Here is a 15271-nt window from a genome sequence, read left to right as displayed (position 1 = left end):
GTTGGATGATCAGCCATGATCATATTGAATGGCGGTGCAGGCTCGAAGGGCCGAATGGCCTACTCCTGCACCTAATTTCTATGTTTCTATGAGTGTGTGGCCAGGATGGTGTGTGGGTCTTTGATGATGTTGGCAGCCTTTTTGAGGTTCGATCCCTTCGATGGTGGGGAGGTTGGAGCTGGTGATGGGCTGGGCAGTGGTCTCATGCAGCTCATGTTCATAAGTCATTGGAGCAGAATTAGGCCATTCGGCCCATCGAGTCCACTCCGCCATTCAATCATGGCTGTTCTATCTCTCCCTCCTAACCCCATAGTCCTGCCTTCTCCTCGTAACCTCTGACACCCGTACTGATCAGGAACACCCTTACTAATCTGTGGAAGCGACATTACAGGTCGGGACCCAACATAAGGTGTCGCCTATCAATAGACAATAGACAACAGGTGCAGGAGTAGGCCATTCGCCCCTTCGAGCCAGCACCGCCATTCAATGTGATCACGGCTGATCATCCCCAATCAGTACCCCGTTCCTGCCTTCTCCCCATATCCCCTGACTCCACTATCTTTAAGAGCCCTATCTAGCTCTCTCTTGAAAGCATCCAGAGAACCGGCCTCCACCACCCTCTGAGGCAGAGAATTCCACACTCACCACTCTCTGTGAGAAAAAGTGTTTCCTTGTCTCCGTTCTAAATGGCTTACCCCTTATTCTTAAAGGGATAATTCCTTGTCTTCCAGATATGCTGCCTGATCCTGCTGACTTATTGATTAATGCATTGATTGATTGATTGTTAAAGATGATTGATTTCCCTGTGAGCCACTGATTGCCCATGCTGACCAACATGTCCCATCTACACTAGTCCCACCTGCCTGCTTTTGGCCCAAATCCCTCAAATCCCAGCGTCTGCATTTCCTTCTCACCCATTTTGTCCGCCCCACTGTGATATCTGTTTGAGGTATGTCTACTTTGAATAAGTTCTCCTCCTCTCTCCGCAAACATCTTCTCCCCCTCTGTGATACCTCCTTCCCTCCTACTCTAAAAACATCAGTCTGAAGAAGGGTCTCGACTGGTAATGTCGCCCATTCCTTCTCTCCAGAGATGCTGCCTCACCCGCTGAGTTACTCCAGCATTTTAGCGTCCACCTTCAATTATATCCATGCAGTTCTTTCTTACACACTATATTCATGCACCTGTCTGAATGTCTTTTATCTGTTGTGTCCCTGTCATTGTCACCTCTTCCCCAGCCAACAATAGACCCTTGTGGGCTCCACCCTTCCTGAGGTCACCAGTTGCCCGCCCTGTTTGGCTCTGGCCAGTTCTCGCCTTCAGTTCCCTCCCCCCCCCATCTATCTTTCATTCTGAAGAAGAGTTCGAACCAGAAACGTCACCTATTCTTTTTCTCTAGAGATGCTGCCTGACCCGCTGAGTTACTCCGGCATTTTGTGTCTACCTTTGGTGTAAACCTGCATCTGCAGTTCTTTCCTACACAAGTATGTTTTACATGTCAATAGTCTATAGACAACAGGTGCAGGAGTAGGCCATTCGGCCCTTCGAGCCAGCACCGCCATTCAATGTGATCATGGCTGATCATCCACAATCAGTACCCCGTTCCTGCCTTCTCCCCATATCACGAGTAAGTGGGACAGGTACTTAAGGGCGATGTAAGTATGGAACAAGCTGCCAGAGGAGGTCTTTGAGGCAGGGACTATTACACCATTTAAAAGTTATGGGAAGACCCCATATGGGCTATGGGGAGAAAGCAGGAAAATGTAGTTGAGATGGAGAGATAGATGGAATGGTGGAGAAGGCTTGATGGACCGAATGGCCTAACTCTGCTCCTATAACTAATGAACTGATGGACATTCTTCTCCATGGATGGTCACCTTGTCGTGGTGGAGAAGCTCGTGTGGACCTGAGATCCTGAGAGCGATGCCGTCTGGAGCTGTGCTCCTGGTAGGGCCACCCATGGCAGCAAGGTCGAGGGGGAGGTCTCTGTCAAAGAGCAATCCAACCAAGACCTCAACGGTGGAACAGGCAGAGGACGATGGCTGACCTTAGTGGAGCTAACGTCACAACGGCTGGGAAGGCGGATGAAGGCTGCGGCAGAAAAGGGTCTCCGGTCGTCTTGGACTCCATGCCACTGGATCCTGACCCAGATCTGTCAAGGACCCCACGTGGGGTGACTGTCTGTGCACCAGTCTCCCCACGTTAAACAAAGTCACACGCGGGCATCCTCCATGTAGGGAATAGCACCCTGGAGACACCCATGGTCAGCCACGATCGAGGGGGACCTAAGAATATGAACTTTTGGACTGGTACAAGGACAGGAAAGGTTTAGAGGGATATGGGCCAAATGTGGGTAGGTGGGACTAACATAGAAACATAGACAATAGGTGCAGGAGGAGACCATTCGGCCCTTCGAGCCTGCACCGCCATTCATTGTGATCATGGCTGATCGTCCACTATCAATAGCCCGTGCCTGCCTTCTCCCCATATCCCTTGACTCCACCAGCCCCTAGAGCACTATCTAACTCTCTCTTAAATCCTGCCAGTGACTTGGCCTCCACTGCCCTCTGTGGCAGGGAATTCCACAAATTCACAATTCTCTGGGTGAAAAAATGTTTTCTCACCTCAGTCTTAAATGACCTCCCCTTTATTCTAAGACTGTGGCCCCTGGTTCTGGACTCGCCCAACATTGGGAACATTTTTCCTGCATCTAGCTTGTCGTCCTTTTATAATTTTATATGTTTCTATAAGATCCCCTCCCTCATCCTTCTCAACTCTAGTGAATACAAGCCTGGTCTTTTCAATTTTTCCTCATATGACAGTCCCGCCATCCCAGGGATTTATCTCATGGACCAACGCTGCACTGCCTCAATCACAAGGATGTCCTTCCTCAAATTAGGAGACCAAAACTGTACACAATACTCCAGATGTGGTCTCACCAGAGCCCTATACAACTGCAGAAGAACCTCTTTACTCCGATACTGAAATCCTCTTGTTATGAAGGCCAACATTCCATTAGCTTTCTTCACTGCCTGCTGTACCTGCACGCCAACTTTCAGTGACCGGTGTACAAGGACACCCAGGTCTCGCTGCACCTCCCCCTTACCTAACCTAATCTGCCCACTCACTCAACCTGTCCAGGTCACCCTGCAACCTCCTAACATCCTCTTCACAGTTCACACTGCCACCCAGCTTTGTGTCATCCGCAAACTTGCTAGTGTTGCTCCTAATTCCCTCTTCCACATCATTAATATATATGGTAAACATTTGCGGTCCCAACACCGAGCCTTGCGGCACTCCACTTGCCACTGCCAGCCATTCTGAAAAGGACCCGTTCACTCCTACTCTTTGCTTCCGGTCTGCCAACCAATTTTCTATCCATGTCAACACCCTGCCCCCAATATCATGTGCTCTGTTGCTTTACTGCATCTGATGCAATATTCCAGATGTGGTCTCACCAGAGCCCTATACAACTGCAGAAGAACCTCTCTCTACTCCTATATTAAAACTAGTGTAGTTGGGGCATGTTGGTCGGCTTGGGTAAATTGGGCCGAAGGGCCTGTTTCCATGCTATGACTCTATGAGCAATGCCACGACCTTGTCTGGGTAGAAGAGAGATACAGAGACAGGGAGATAGAGATGGAGGGATTAGTAAATAAGTATTCTATCTCGCCATTGGAACCAGTGAAGGTTGTTGAGAGACAGGGGAAAAGGAACACAGATGGAAAGGGAGTTTTGGATGGAATTTCGTAGAACATACATTAGGGTGGCACGGTGACGCAGCGGGTAGAGCTGCTGCCTCACAGCGCCAGAGAACCGACTACAGGTGCCCACATACGCACTGTATCTCCAAGTGTGGTTCACCAGGTTAATTCCCGGGATGGCGGGATTGTCATGTGCTGAGAGAATGGAGCGGCTGGGCTTGTACACGCTGGAATTTAGAAGGATGAGAGGGTTTCTTATTGAAACATATAAGATTATTAAGGGTTTGGACACGCTAGAGGCAGGAAACATGTTCCCGATGTCGGGGGAGTCCAGGACCAGGGGCCACACAGTTTAAGAATAAGGGGTAAGCCATTAAGGGACAGAAGTTTAGGGGTAACATGAGGGGGAACTTCTTTACTCAGAGAGTGGTAGCGGTGTGGAATGAGCTTCCAGTGGAAGTGGTGGGAGGCAGGTTCGTTGGTATCATTTAAAAATAAATTGGATAGGCATATGGATGAGAAGGGAATGGAGGGTTATGGTATGAGTGCAGGCAGGTGGGACTAAGGGGAAAAAGTTGTGTCGGCACGGACTTGTAGGGCCGAGATGGCCTGTTTCCGTGCTGTAATTGTTATATGGTTATATGGTTAATTAGAATGGAGATGAGGAAAAGCTTTTTCACAGAATCTGTGGAATTCTCTGCCTCAGAGTCCGTTTCTCTGGATACTTTTAGGAGAGAGCTAGATAGGGCTCTTAAAGATAGCGGAGTCAGGGGATATAGGGAGAGGTGGGAACGGGGTACTGATTGTGGATGATCAGCCATGATCACATTGAATGGTGGTGCTGGCTCGAAGGGCCGAATGGCCTCCTCCTGCACCTGTTGTCTATTATCTATTGTCTAAACACAGAAGAGCACAGCACAGGAACAGGGCCTGGTCTGCACGGGCAATTTGGGCCAAAGGGCCAGTTTCCGTGCTGTACGGCACTCGGACTGTAAGGCTCGCAGTGATCTTGGGCCTGGTTTTAGGTCACTTTTGCTTGGGACCATGCTGGGGCAGGAGGGAGACAATAGACAATAGACAATAGGTGCAGGAGTAGAGGCCATTCGGCCCTTCGAGCCAGCACCGCCATTCAATGTGATCATGGCTGATCATCCCCAATCAGTACCCCGTTCCTGCCTTCTCCCCATATCCCCTGACTCCGCTATCTTTAAGAGCCCTATCTAGCTCTCCCTTGAAAGCATACAGAGAACCTGCCTCCACCGCCCTCTGAGGCAGACTCACAACTCCCTGTGGTGGGCAGAGAGTGTGCCCCCACCCCACCCACCCCTATCACCCAGAAAATACTGTCATTACAAGCTTAAATGCTTCGATTTTATCCAGCACAGCAGCTTTGCAAAGTTGGAGAGGTTTTGGGGCAGAGAAGTTGCCGGGAACAGAGATGGATAGGTCATGGTGTGGGGGGGGGGGGGGGGGGGGGGGATGGGCATTAAGAACAAAAGGGGGCAGTGGGGCGCTGAGGACAAATGGGGGACCTGCCATTGTGGGGGGGGGGGGGGGGGGGTGGAGAGTGGGGAAGAGGAAGGAGGGAGTAATCTTTCTAACTTTGTCTGGGCTATTGTGACAACTCTTTTGTGTACTTTGTGTGCAAAAACAACTCATTTCACGCCGCCCCACCCCAGGTACACGCGACAATGAACGGGCTGCGTCGCGGCTAAATACTCACACTTCCTGCGAGGGAAAGCGGCTGTTTCTGAACTTCCTCAGGAAGTAGGCAGTGAAGAAGGTCCCCACCATCAGGACCAGGGACAACAGCGCCGTGTTGGGTTGCATAATGACGACCAAGTCCTTCGTCACGTTGCCCTCCAGCTCCGGGAAGACTGGGTAGGACTTGAGCAGGGGGTGGGCGGCGAAGACCTAGAGAGAGTTGGGTTGGGTTGAGTTGGGTTGAGTTGGGTTGGGTTGAGTTGAGGAGTTGGGTTTATGTGGGTTGAGTTGGGTTGGGGCTGAGGTGGGGGTTGGGTTGGGTTGGGTTGGGTTGAGTTGGGTTGGGTTGGGTTGGGTTGGGTTGGGTTGGGTGAGTTGGGTTGGGTTGGGTTGGGTTGAGTTGGGGAATGAGTTGGGTTGGGGTTGGGTTGGGTTGGGGTGAGTTGGGTTGGGTTGGGTTGGGTTGGGTTGGGTTGGGTTGGGTTGGGGTTGGGTTGGGTTGGGGGTTGGGGTGAGTTGGGGTTGGGGTTGGGGTTGGGTTGGGTTGGGGTTGGGGTGAGTTGGGTTGAGTCGGGTTGGGTTGGGTTGCATTGGGTTGGGTTGAGTTGCGTTGGGTTGGGTTGGGTTGGGTTGGGTTGGGTTGGGTTGAGTTGGGTTGGGTTGGGTTGGGTTGGGTTGAGTTGGGTTGGGAGTTGGGTTGGGTTGGGGTTGGGTTGGGTTGGATTGGGTTGGGGTGCGGTTGGGTTGGGTTGGGGTTGGGTTGGGGGTTGGGTTGGGGTTGGGTTGGGTTGGGTTGGGTTGGGTTGAGTTGCGTTGGGTTGGGTTGGGTTGGGTTGAGTTGCGTTGGGTTGGGTTGGGTTGGGTTGAGTTGCGTTGGGTTGGGTTGGGTTGAGTTGCGTTTCGTTTAGAGGGAGAAGGTCACCAAGGGGACCAATGCAGATGGATGTCAGAACAGATCCCAGAATCACTAGGGCGGCATGGTGGCGCAGCGGTAGAGTTGCTGCCTCACAGCGCCAGGGCCTCGGGTTCGATCCCCACTACGGGTGCTGTCTGTACGGAGTTTTACGTTCTCCCTGTGACCGCGGTCAGTTTTCTCCCACAACCCAAAGACGTGCAGGTTAGAAGGTTAATTGGCCCCCTGTAGATTGTCAATTGTCCCTAGTGTGTAGGATAGAGTTAGTGTACGGGGATCGCTGGTCGGCACCGACCCGGTGGGCCTGTTTCCACACTGTAACCCTAAACTGTATCCGAAGCCAGAGGATTGGGAAACTTTCATAGGACAACAGAAGGAAACAAAACGGGCAATACGGGCTGAAAAGATGAAGTACGAAGGGAAGTTGGCCAGGAATATAAAGGACAGTAAAAGCTTCATTAGATATGTTACGGGGAAAAGAGTAGCAAAGTCAAATGCGGGTCCCTTGAAGGCAGACAGAGGTGAAATTATTATGGGGAACAAGGAAATGGCAGAAGAGATGAACAGGTACTTCGGATCTGTCTTCACTAAGGAAGACACAAACAATCTCCCAGATGTACTGGAGGACAGAGGATCCAAGGGGGTAGAGGAACTGAAAGACATTTTCATTAGGCGAGAAATAGTATTGGGTAGGCTAATGGGACTGAAGGATGATAAATCCCCTGGACCTGATGGTCTGCATCTCAGGGTCCTCAGGGAGGTGGCTCTAGAAATAGTGGACGCATTGGTGATCATTTTCCAATGTTCAATAGATTCAGGATCAGTTCCTGTGGACTGGAGGACAGCTATTGTTATCCCACTTTTCAAGAAAGGAGCGAGAGGGAAAACGGGGAATTACAGACCAGTTAGCCTGACCGGGGGTGGAAAAGATGCTGGAGTCAATTATTAAAGGGGTAATAATGGGGCATTGGATAGCAGTAAAAGGATTAGTTCAAGTCAACATGGATTTATGAAAGGGAAATCTTGCTTGACTAATCTTCTGGAATTATTTTGAGGATGTGACAAGTAAAATGGATGAAGGGGAGCCAGTGGATGTAGTGTATCTAGACTTTCAGAAAGCCTTTGATAAGGTCCCGCACGGGAGACTGGTGACTAAAATTAGAGCACATGGTATTGGGGGTAGGGTGTGACATGGATAGAAAATTGGTTGGCAGACCGGAAGCAAAGAGTAGGAGTGAACGGGTCCTTTTCAGAATGGCAGGCAGTGGCAAGTGGAGTGCCGCAAGGCTCGGTGTTGGGGCCGCAAATGTTTACCATATATATTAATGATTTGGAAGAGGGAATTAGGAGCAACACTAGCAAGTTTGTGGATAACACAAAGCTGGGCGGCAGTGTGAACTGTGAAGAGGATGTTAGGAGGTTGCTGGGTGACCTGGACAGGTTGAGTAAGTGGGCAGATGCGTGGCAGATGCAGTATAATATAGATAAATGTGAGGTTATCCACTTTGGTGGCAAAAACAAGGGGGCAGATTATTATCTCAACGGGGTTAGGTTAGGTAAGGGGGAGGTGCAGCGAGACCTGGGTGTCCTTGTACACCGGTCACTGAAAGTTGGCGTGCAGGTACAGCAGGCAGTGAAGAAAGCTAATGGAATGATGGCCTTCATAACAAGAGGATTTCAGTATAGCAGTAGAGAGGTTCTTCTGCAGTTGTATAGGGCTCTGGTGAGACCACATCTGGAGTATTGTGTACAGTTTTGGTCTCCTAATTTGAGGAAGGACATCCTTGTGATTGAGGCAGTGCAGCATATGTTTCAATAAGATACCCTCTAATCCTTCTAAATTCCAGAGTTTACAAGCCCAGCCGCTCCATTCTCTCAGCATATGATTGGGATTAACCTGGTGAACCTATGCTGCACTCCCCTCAATAACAAGAATGTCCTTTGCTCAAATTAGGGGACCAAAACTGCACACAATACTCCAGTTGTGGTCTCACTAGGGCCCTGTACAACTGCAGAAGGACCTCTTTGCTCCGATACTCAATTCCTCTTGTTATGAAGGCCAAATTCGCTAATTGTACCATAACATCTTAGAGATGAGACATCGAGATCGTCTGGTTCCCTACTGAGATACAAAAAAACTAGCATTTGTATAGTGCCTTGCACATGCTCTTGCACAACTGTATACAACTAGTATAATATCCCAACTCCTAAGACGTGTAAGTGTTTATAGGTTGATTGGCTCTGGTAGAAATTGTAAATTACCCCCAGTGTGTGTAGGATAGTGTTACGGGGCTGTCCCACTTACGTGACTTTTTCGGAGACTGCCGGCACTCGGCACAGGTCGTTGAGGGTCGTCAAAAATGTCCACCACGTTGAAAATCCAGCGGCGAGCAGAAAGACGCTACACCTCTTTGGGCAACTGAGAAGACGACTCACGACCATAGCATGTGGCGGGGTGAAGCCTGTACGGTCGTGAGTAGTCGCCTAAAGAGTCGTACCTTGTTCTGGTCGCCGCTGGATTTTCAACATGTTGAACATTTTCGGCGACCTGCTGCGACCTATGGCGGGTGCCGGTAGGCGCCGAAAAAAATCGCCTAAGTGGGACAGGCCCATGGGGCGGAAATCCTGGGGGGGACGGGGTTGCAGACACCCCCCCCCCCCCCCCACCATGCTTTGAGAGGTGGGGGACAATCCCCCCCATGTTTTCATCAGACGCTTTTTAAGTGCTGAATCGGCCAGTTCGCGGGGCCTTTCATCGCCCGGCGCGGCTTAAAATCAAACTGATTCAAGGCCGATTCAAGCCCCACGATTCGGGGCGGACGAAGCTGCCGTTGCTGGAGTTGGGAGTCAGTTCCCGATGTTACCGTCCACAGGGCCCACGGCTGAAGCCTCACGCGTGTGTGAGTATGCGCGTGCGCAGCCGGCAATAAATTGTGTCCCCCCCATGTTTTGATAGCGATTTCCGTCCTGGACAGGCCCACAAGCGTACGGGGGCGATCGCTGGTCGGCGTGTACTCGGTGGGCCGAAGGGCGCTGTTTCCGCGCTGTGTCTGCGTATCTCTCCACGAAGGGGTCGCGGCGACATCCTTTGTACTTACTATCAAGAGGTTTTTAAAGGTCTCGTAGATGAAGATGGCGGAGATGAGGAAGGCAAAGATTTCCTGAGTGAAGGGGGTGACGTATCGGACCAGGAAGCTGCCCTCCAACGCCACGGCAATGAGGACAATGAACATCAGCCAGAAGCCAATCCACACTCGGCCGGTGAGATAGTCAATGTGCTGGTCCTTGCTGAACTGGGTGATGGGGTTGGGTCGCAGGTTTGACGGGGAGGGGGGAGAGGGGGAGGCTGAGGGGAGGGAGAGAGGGAGAGGGGGGGCTAGGGGAGAGGGGGAGGGGGAGAGGGGAAGAGCGGGAGAGAGGGAGAGGGGAGAGGGGGCTAGAGGGGAGAGGTGAGAGGGAAGGGGGAGAGAGACGGGATGAGAGGGAGAGGGGGGAGGAGGGGGATCGAGAGAAGGAGAAATAGAGAAGAGGGAGAATGAGAGATAATTGGAGGGAGAGAGGAGGAGGGAGAGAGAGAAGGAGAGGGAAGGTGGGGGGAGGAGGAGGGAGAGAGAGAAGGAGAGGGAGGGGGGGGGGAGAGAGAAGGGGGGGGAAGAGAGGGGAGGGGAGGGGGAGGAGGGGGGGGAGGGGGGAGGGGGAGAGGGGAGAGGGAGGGGGGAGAAGTAGGGGAGAGGGGGGAGAGGGAGGGAGGGGAGGGGAGGGGAGGGGGGAAATCAGGCGGGAGGGGCGGTGAGGGGAGGACGGACGGGAGGGGGAGAGGGGACGAGGGGGAGATGGGGGGAGAGGCGAGAGGGGAGAGGGGGGAAGAGGGGGGAGAGGGGGAGGGAGGGGGAGGGGGGAGGGAGGGGAGGAGGGGGAGGGGGGAGAGGGGAGGGAGGGGGGGGGGGACTAGGAGGGGTGGAGAGGGGGGATTGAGGGGGGAGAGAGGGACGGGGAGGAGGAGGGAGAGGCGAGAGTGGGGAGAGGGGGAGAGAAGGGAGGGGAGGAGAGGGGAGGAGGGAGCAGGAGGGGAGGGGGGGTAGAGGATTAGGAGAGAGGAGGGGGAGAGGGAGAGAGAGAGGGGAGGGGGAGCGGGGAGGAGAGGGGAGGAGAGGAGGAAAGGAGGGGGAGAAGGGGATGAGGAGGGGGAGGAAGAGAGGCAGAGGGAGGAGAGAGGGGGGGGGAGAGGGAGGAGGAGGGGGGAGAGGAGGGGGGGGTAAAGAGAGGGAGAGTCAGGAGGAGAGGGAGGGACAGGGGAGGGGGAGGGGGAGGGGCGGAGAGGGGAGAGGGGGGAAAGGAGAAGGGAGAGAAGAGGGAAGAGAGAGAGGGAAGAGGGGGAGGGGGGAGAGAGGGGAGAGAGAGAGGGAGAAGAGGGGAAGGAGAGAGGAGGAGGGAGGGGGGAGAGAGGAGGGGGGAGAAGGGGAGGGGGCGGGGGAGGAGAGAGGGGGGAGTAGAGAAGCGGAGAGTGGGGGGAGGAGGGGAGGGGAGAGGAGGGGAAGAAGGAGGCTGGGGAGAAACAAGAGGAGAGAGAGAGGGGAGAAGAGAAGAGAGTGGAGAGGAAGAGAAGGGAGAGAGGGAGAGAAGGAGAGAAGAGAGGAAGAGGATAGAGAAGGCAGAGGAGAGAGAGAAGAGGGGAGAGGGAGAGGAGAGGGGGGAGAGGGGGAGAGGGGAGGGGGGGGGGAGAGGGGAGAGGGGGGAGAGGAGACGAGTAGAGAGGGGAGGAGAGGAGGGGGAAAGGGGCCTGGGGGAGGGAGGGGGAGAGGGTGGGGAGGGGTGGGGAAGGGGAGCGTGGAAGACGGAGGAGAGGGAGAGAGGGGGGAGTGAGAGGGAGAGGGGGGGGAGAGAGGGAAGAGAAGAGAGGGGGGCGAGGAGGAGAAGGGGAGGAGAGGAAGGGAGAGGAGAGGGAGAGGAGGGGGGGGGAGAGGGGGAGGAGGGAGGGCAGAGAGAGGGGAGGAGTGAGAGGGGAGAGAAGGGAGGAGAGGAGGGGAGAGAAGAGGAGAAAAGAGGGGGAGGGGGGAGGAGGGGGAGGGAGGGAAGGGGGGGGGGAGAGAGAGAAAGGAGAGGGAGAGAGGAGAGGAGAGAGGGAGAGGAGAGAGAGAGAGAGAGATGGGGAGAGAGAGGGGGGGGAGAGGGAGGGAGGGGAGGAGAGGGGGAGGAGCAGGGGACGAGAGAAGGGGGAGAGGAGGAGGGGAGAGGGAGAGGGGGAAGGGAGAGGAGAGAGAGAGAGGAGAGGAGAGGATGGGGAGATGAGAGAGGAGAGGGAGAGAGAGGAGGGAGGGAGAGAGAGGAGGGGGAAGAGAAGAGAGGGGGAGAGAGGGGGGGAGAGGAGAGAAGGAGAGAGAAGGAGGGGTGGGAGAGAAGAGGAGAAGGAGCGGGGGAGAGAGAGAAGAGGGGGAGGGAAAGGGGGGAGAGGAGGGAGAGAGAAGGAGAGGGGGGCGAGAGAAGCGGGAGGGCGAGAGGAAGGAGAGAGGGGAGAGAGAGCGAGGAGAGGAGAGGGACAGGGAGAGGAGAGGGAGAGATGGGAGGAGGGAGGAGAGAGAGGGCAGGAGGGGAAAAGGGAGCACGAAGAAAGGCAGAGAGGGGAGGGAGATAAGGAATCGAAGAGAAAGAGAGTGAGAGAGAGATAGAGAGAGGAGGAGGCAAGCAGGGTCAGGAGAAGAGGGAGAGCGGAGGGAGAAGAGATGAGAGAGGGGAGAAAGAGAAGGGGAAAGAGATGACGGGAGAGAGGGGTCAGAGATTCGGAGAGTAACTCAGCGAAGAGGGAAGAGAGCATCAAGGAGAGAGAAGGGAGGGTAGACACATCAGTGGTAATGTCTTCGGGATGAGACCCTGAAGGAAAGAATAGGCAAAGAGTTCGGGCCGAAACCCTGCTGCACCCGCTGAGTTTCTCCAGCACTTTTGTCTACCTTCGATTTTCCAGCATCTGCAGTTCTTTCTTAAACAGTCTCGTGAAGCTGGCTGGCGGGTGAAGATAGACACAGAGTGCTGGAGTAACTCAGCGGGTCAGGCAGCATCTGTGGAGAACATGGAGAGGTGACGTTTCGCAGAGTGCTGGAGTAACTCAGCGGGTCAGGCAGCATCTGTGGAGAACATGGATAGGTGACGTTTCGGAGCCGAACCCTTATCAGGGAACTGAACTGTCCTCTCACCAACTAGTCCTGACCTCACATCTACCTCATTGGAGATTTTCGAACTATATCTATTTAACTTTAAAGAGAGCAGTCCTGAACTACTATCTACCTCATTGGTGACCCTCGGACTATCCTTGATCGGACTTTGCTGGCTTTACCTTGCACTAAACGTTATTCCCTTATCCTGTAATCTGTACACTGTAAATGGCTCGATTGTAATCATGTATTGTCTTTCCGCTGACTGGTTAGCACGCAACAAAAGCTTTTCACTGTACCTCGGTACACGGGACAATAAACTAAACTAAACTAAACATCCTCTGTAACTGTAATTTAATATTCTGTTCTCTATTAGCTTTCTCCCTGCACTACCTGCTAGACGTGTGTGTGGATCGATTGTACTTCTGCAATGATTATACTCGGGAGTTTAGAAGGATGAGATGATACCTTATTCGGAATTCTGTCTGTGCGGAGTTTGCACGTTCTCCCCGTGACCTGCGTGGGTTTTCTCCGGGTGCTCCGGTTTCCTCCCACACTCCAAAGTCGTACGGGTTTGTAGGTTAATTGGCTTCAGTCAATTGGAAATTGTCCCCAGTGTGTAGGATAGTGTTAGTGTACGGGGTGATCAGCTGGTCAGCATGGACCCGATGGCTTGAAGGGCCTGTTTCCACGATGTATGTCTAAACTAAACCACACCACTTTAGTTTAATTTAGTCCAGGATTTGCAGTATAGGAGTAGAGAGGTTCTTCTGCAGCTGTATAGGGCTCTGGTGAGACCACATCTGGAGTATTGTGTACAGTTTTGGTCTCCTAATTTGAGGAAGGACATCCTTGTGATTGAGGCAGTGCAGCGTAGGTTCACGAGATTGATCCCTGGGATGGCGGGACTGTCATATAAGGAAAGATTGAAAAGACTAGGCTTGTATTCACTGGAGTTTAGAAGGATGAGGGGGTATCTTATAGAAACATATAAAATTATAAAAGGACTGGACAAGCTAGATGCAGGAAAAATGTTCCCAATGTTGGGCGAGTCCAGAACCAGGGGCCACACAGTCTTAGAATAAAGGGGAGGTCATTTAAGACTGAGGTGAGAAAGAACTTTTTCACCCAGAGAGTTGTGAATTTGTGGAATTCCCTGCCACAGAGGGCAGTGGAAGCCAAGTCACTGGATGGATTTAAGAGAGAGTTAGATAGAGCTCTAGGGGCTAGTGGAGTAAAGGGATATGGGGAGAAGGCAGGCACGGGTTATTGATTGGGGACGATCAGCCATGATCACAATGAATGGCGGTGCTGGCTTGAAGGGCTGAATGGCCTCCTCCTGCACCTATTGTCTATGTTTCTATGTTTCTATTGTCACGTGTGCCAACGAACAGAGAAATGGTTTTGATCGCGCGCTGTCCAGTCAGAGGAAAGACGATACAATCATGCCGTCAGCAGTGCACGGGGTTAAAGGGCGCGCACTCAAACAATGGCTGCGGCGACCCCTCGCACACGCCACGTACACGTTGTACACAGGCTCTCCCGTGCCGCGGAAGTGTCAGGTGACTGGCTGGGTCCGTGAACGACTTAGAAACGGTGGCGCAGCGGTAGAGTTGGTGCCTCGCAGAGACCCGTGTTTGATCCCGACTAGCGGGTGCTGTCTGTGCAGAGTTTGTACGTTCTCCTCCCGTGACCTGCGTGGCTTTTCTCCGTGAGCTCCGGTTTCCTCCCACACGTGCAAGTCCGCAGGCTAATTGGTTTGGGTAAATTTGTAAACTGTCCCTAGTGTGAGTCGGATAGTGTTATGGAAAGAACATAACATTTATGAATTGATAAGAGACATAGATGAAGGGGATGTTCAGGCAGGAACTGCAGATGCTGGAAAAATCAAAGGTAGACAAAAATATTCTGGAGAAACTCAGCGGGTGAGGCGGCATCTATGGAGCGAAGGAATGGGCGACGTTTCGGTTCGGGACCCTTGTGTGTCTGTCAGCTTTTGGGTCCAAATCCACGTGTCTGAAGAAGGGTCTCGACCCGAAACGTCGCCTATTCCTTCTCTCCATTGATGCTGCCTGTCCGCTGAGTTACCCCAGCATTTTTTATCTGCCGTAGGACAGTGTTAGTTTAGTTTAGAGATACAGCGCAGAAACAGGCCCTTCGGCCCATCAAGTCCGCGATCACCCACACACCAGGACTATCCTACACACACTAGGGGGACAATTTACAAATTTTACCGAAGCCATTTAACCTACAAACCTGCACGCCTTTGGGAGTTTCGACAACTAAGTTACAGAGAAAGGTTGAATAAGTTAGGTCTTTATTCTCTGGAACGCAGAAGGTTAAGGGGGGACGATAGAGGTCTTTAAAATGATGAGAGGGATAGACAGAGTTGATGTGGACAAGCTTTTCCCTTTGAGAATAGGGAAGATTCAAACAAGAGGACATGACTTCAGAATTAAGGGACAGAAGTTTAGGGGTAACATGAGGGGGAACTTCTTTACTCAGAGAGTGGTAGCGGTGTGGAATCCAGTGGAAGTGGTGGAGGCAGGTTCATTGGTATCATTTAAAAATAAATTGGATAGGCATATGGATGAGAAGGGAATGGAGGGTTATGGTATGAGTGTAGGCAGGTGGGACTAAGGGACGGACTTGTTCGGCACGGACTTGTAGGGCCAAGATGGCCTGTTTCCGTGCTGTAATTGTTATATGGTTATATGGTTATATGGAGTGTGGGATGAAACCGGAGCGGCCGGAGAAAAGCCACACGGTCACAGGGAGAACAGAGAAACATAGACAATAGGTAC

At 52.7% G+C, this 15271-nt stretch overlaps 1 protein-coding gene across 1 annotated transcript in view; it reads right to left on the bottom strand.

Moving 5' to 3' along the window:
- The window catches only part of LOC129715512 (anion exchange protein 3-like), a gene marked incomplete at both ends in the record, with an annotated part of 32523 nt that overhangs the window by 12655 nt on the left and 4597 nt on the right, over positions 1-15271 (bottom strand). The window contains 2 exons of the mRNA XM_055665383.1: positions 5430-5618; positions 9420-9614. Coding sequence (XP_055521358.1) covers positions 5430-5618; positions 9420-9614 — 384 coding nt within the window. The remainder of the gene's footprint in view (positions 1-5429; positions 5619-9419; positions 9615-15271) is intronic.

The sequence above is a fragment of the Leucoraja erinacea genome, unplaced genomic scaffold (assembly GCF_028641065.1).
Source record: "Leucoraja erinacea ecotype New England unplaced genomic scaffold, Leri_hhj_1 Leri_1211S, whole genome shotgun sequence".
Classification (NCBI taxonomy): domain Eukaryota; kingdom Metazoa; phylum Chordata; class Chondrichthyes; order Rajiformes; family Rajidae; genus Leucoraja; species Leucoraja erinaceus.
This window is presented reverse-complemented; position numbering and strand designations above follow the sequence as displayed.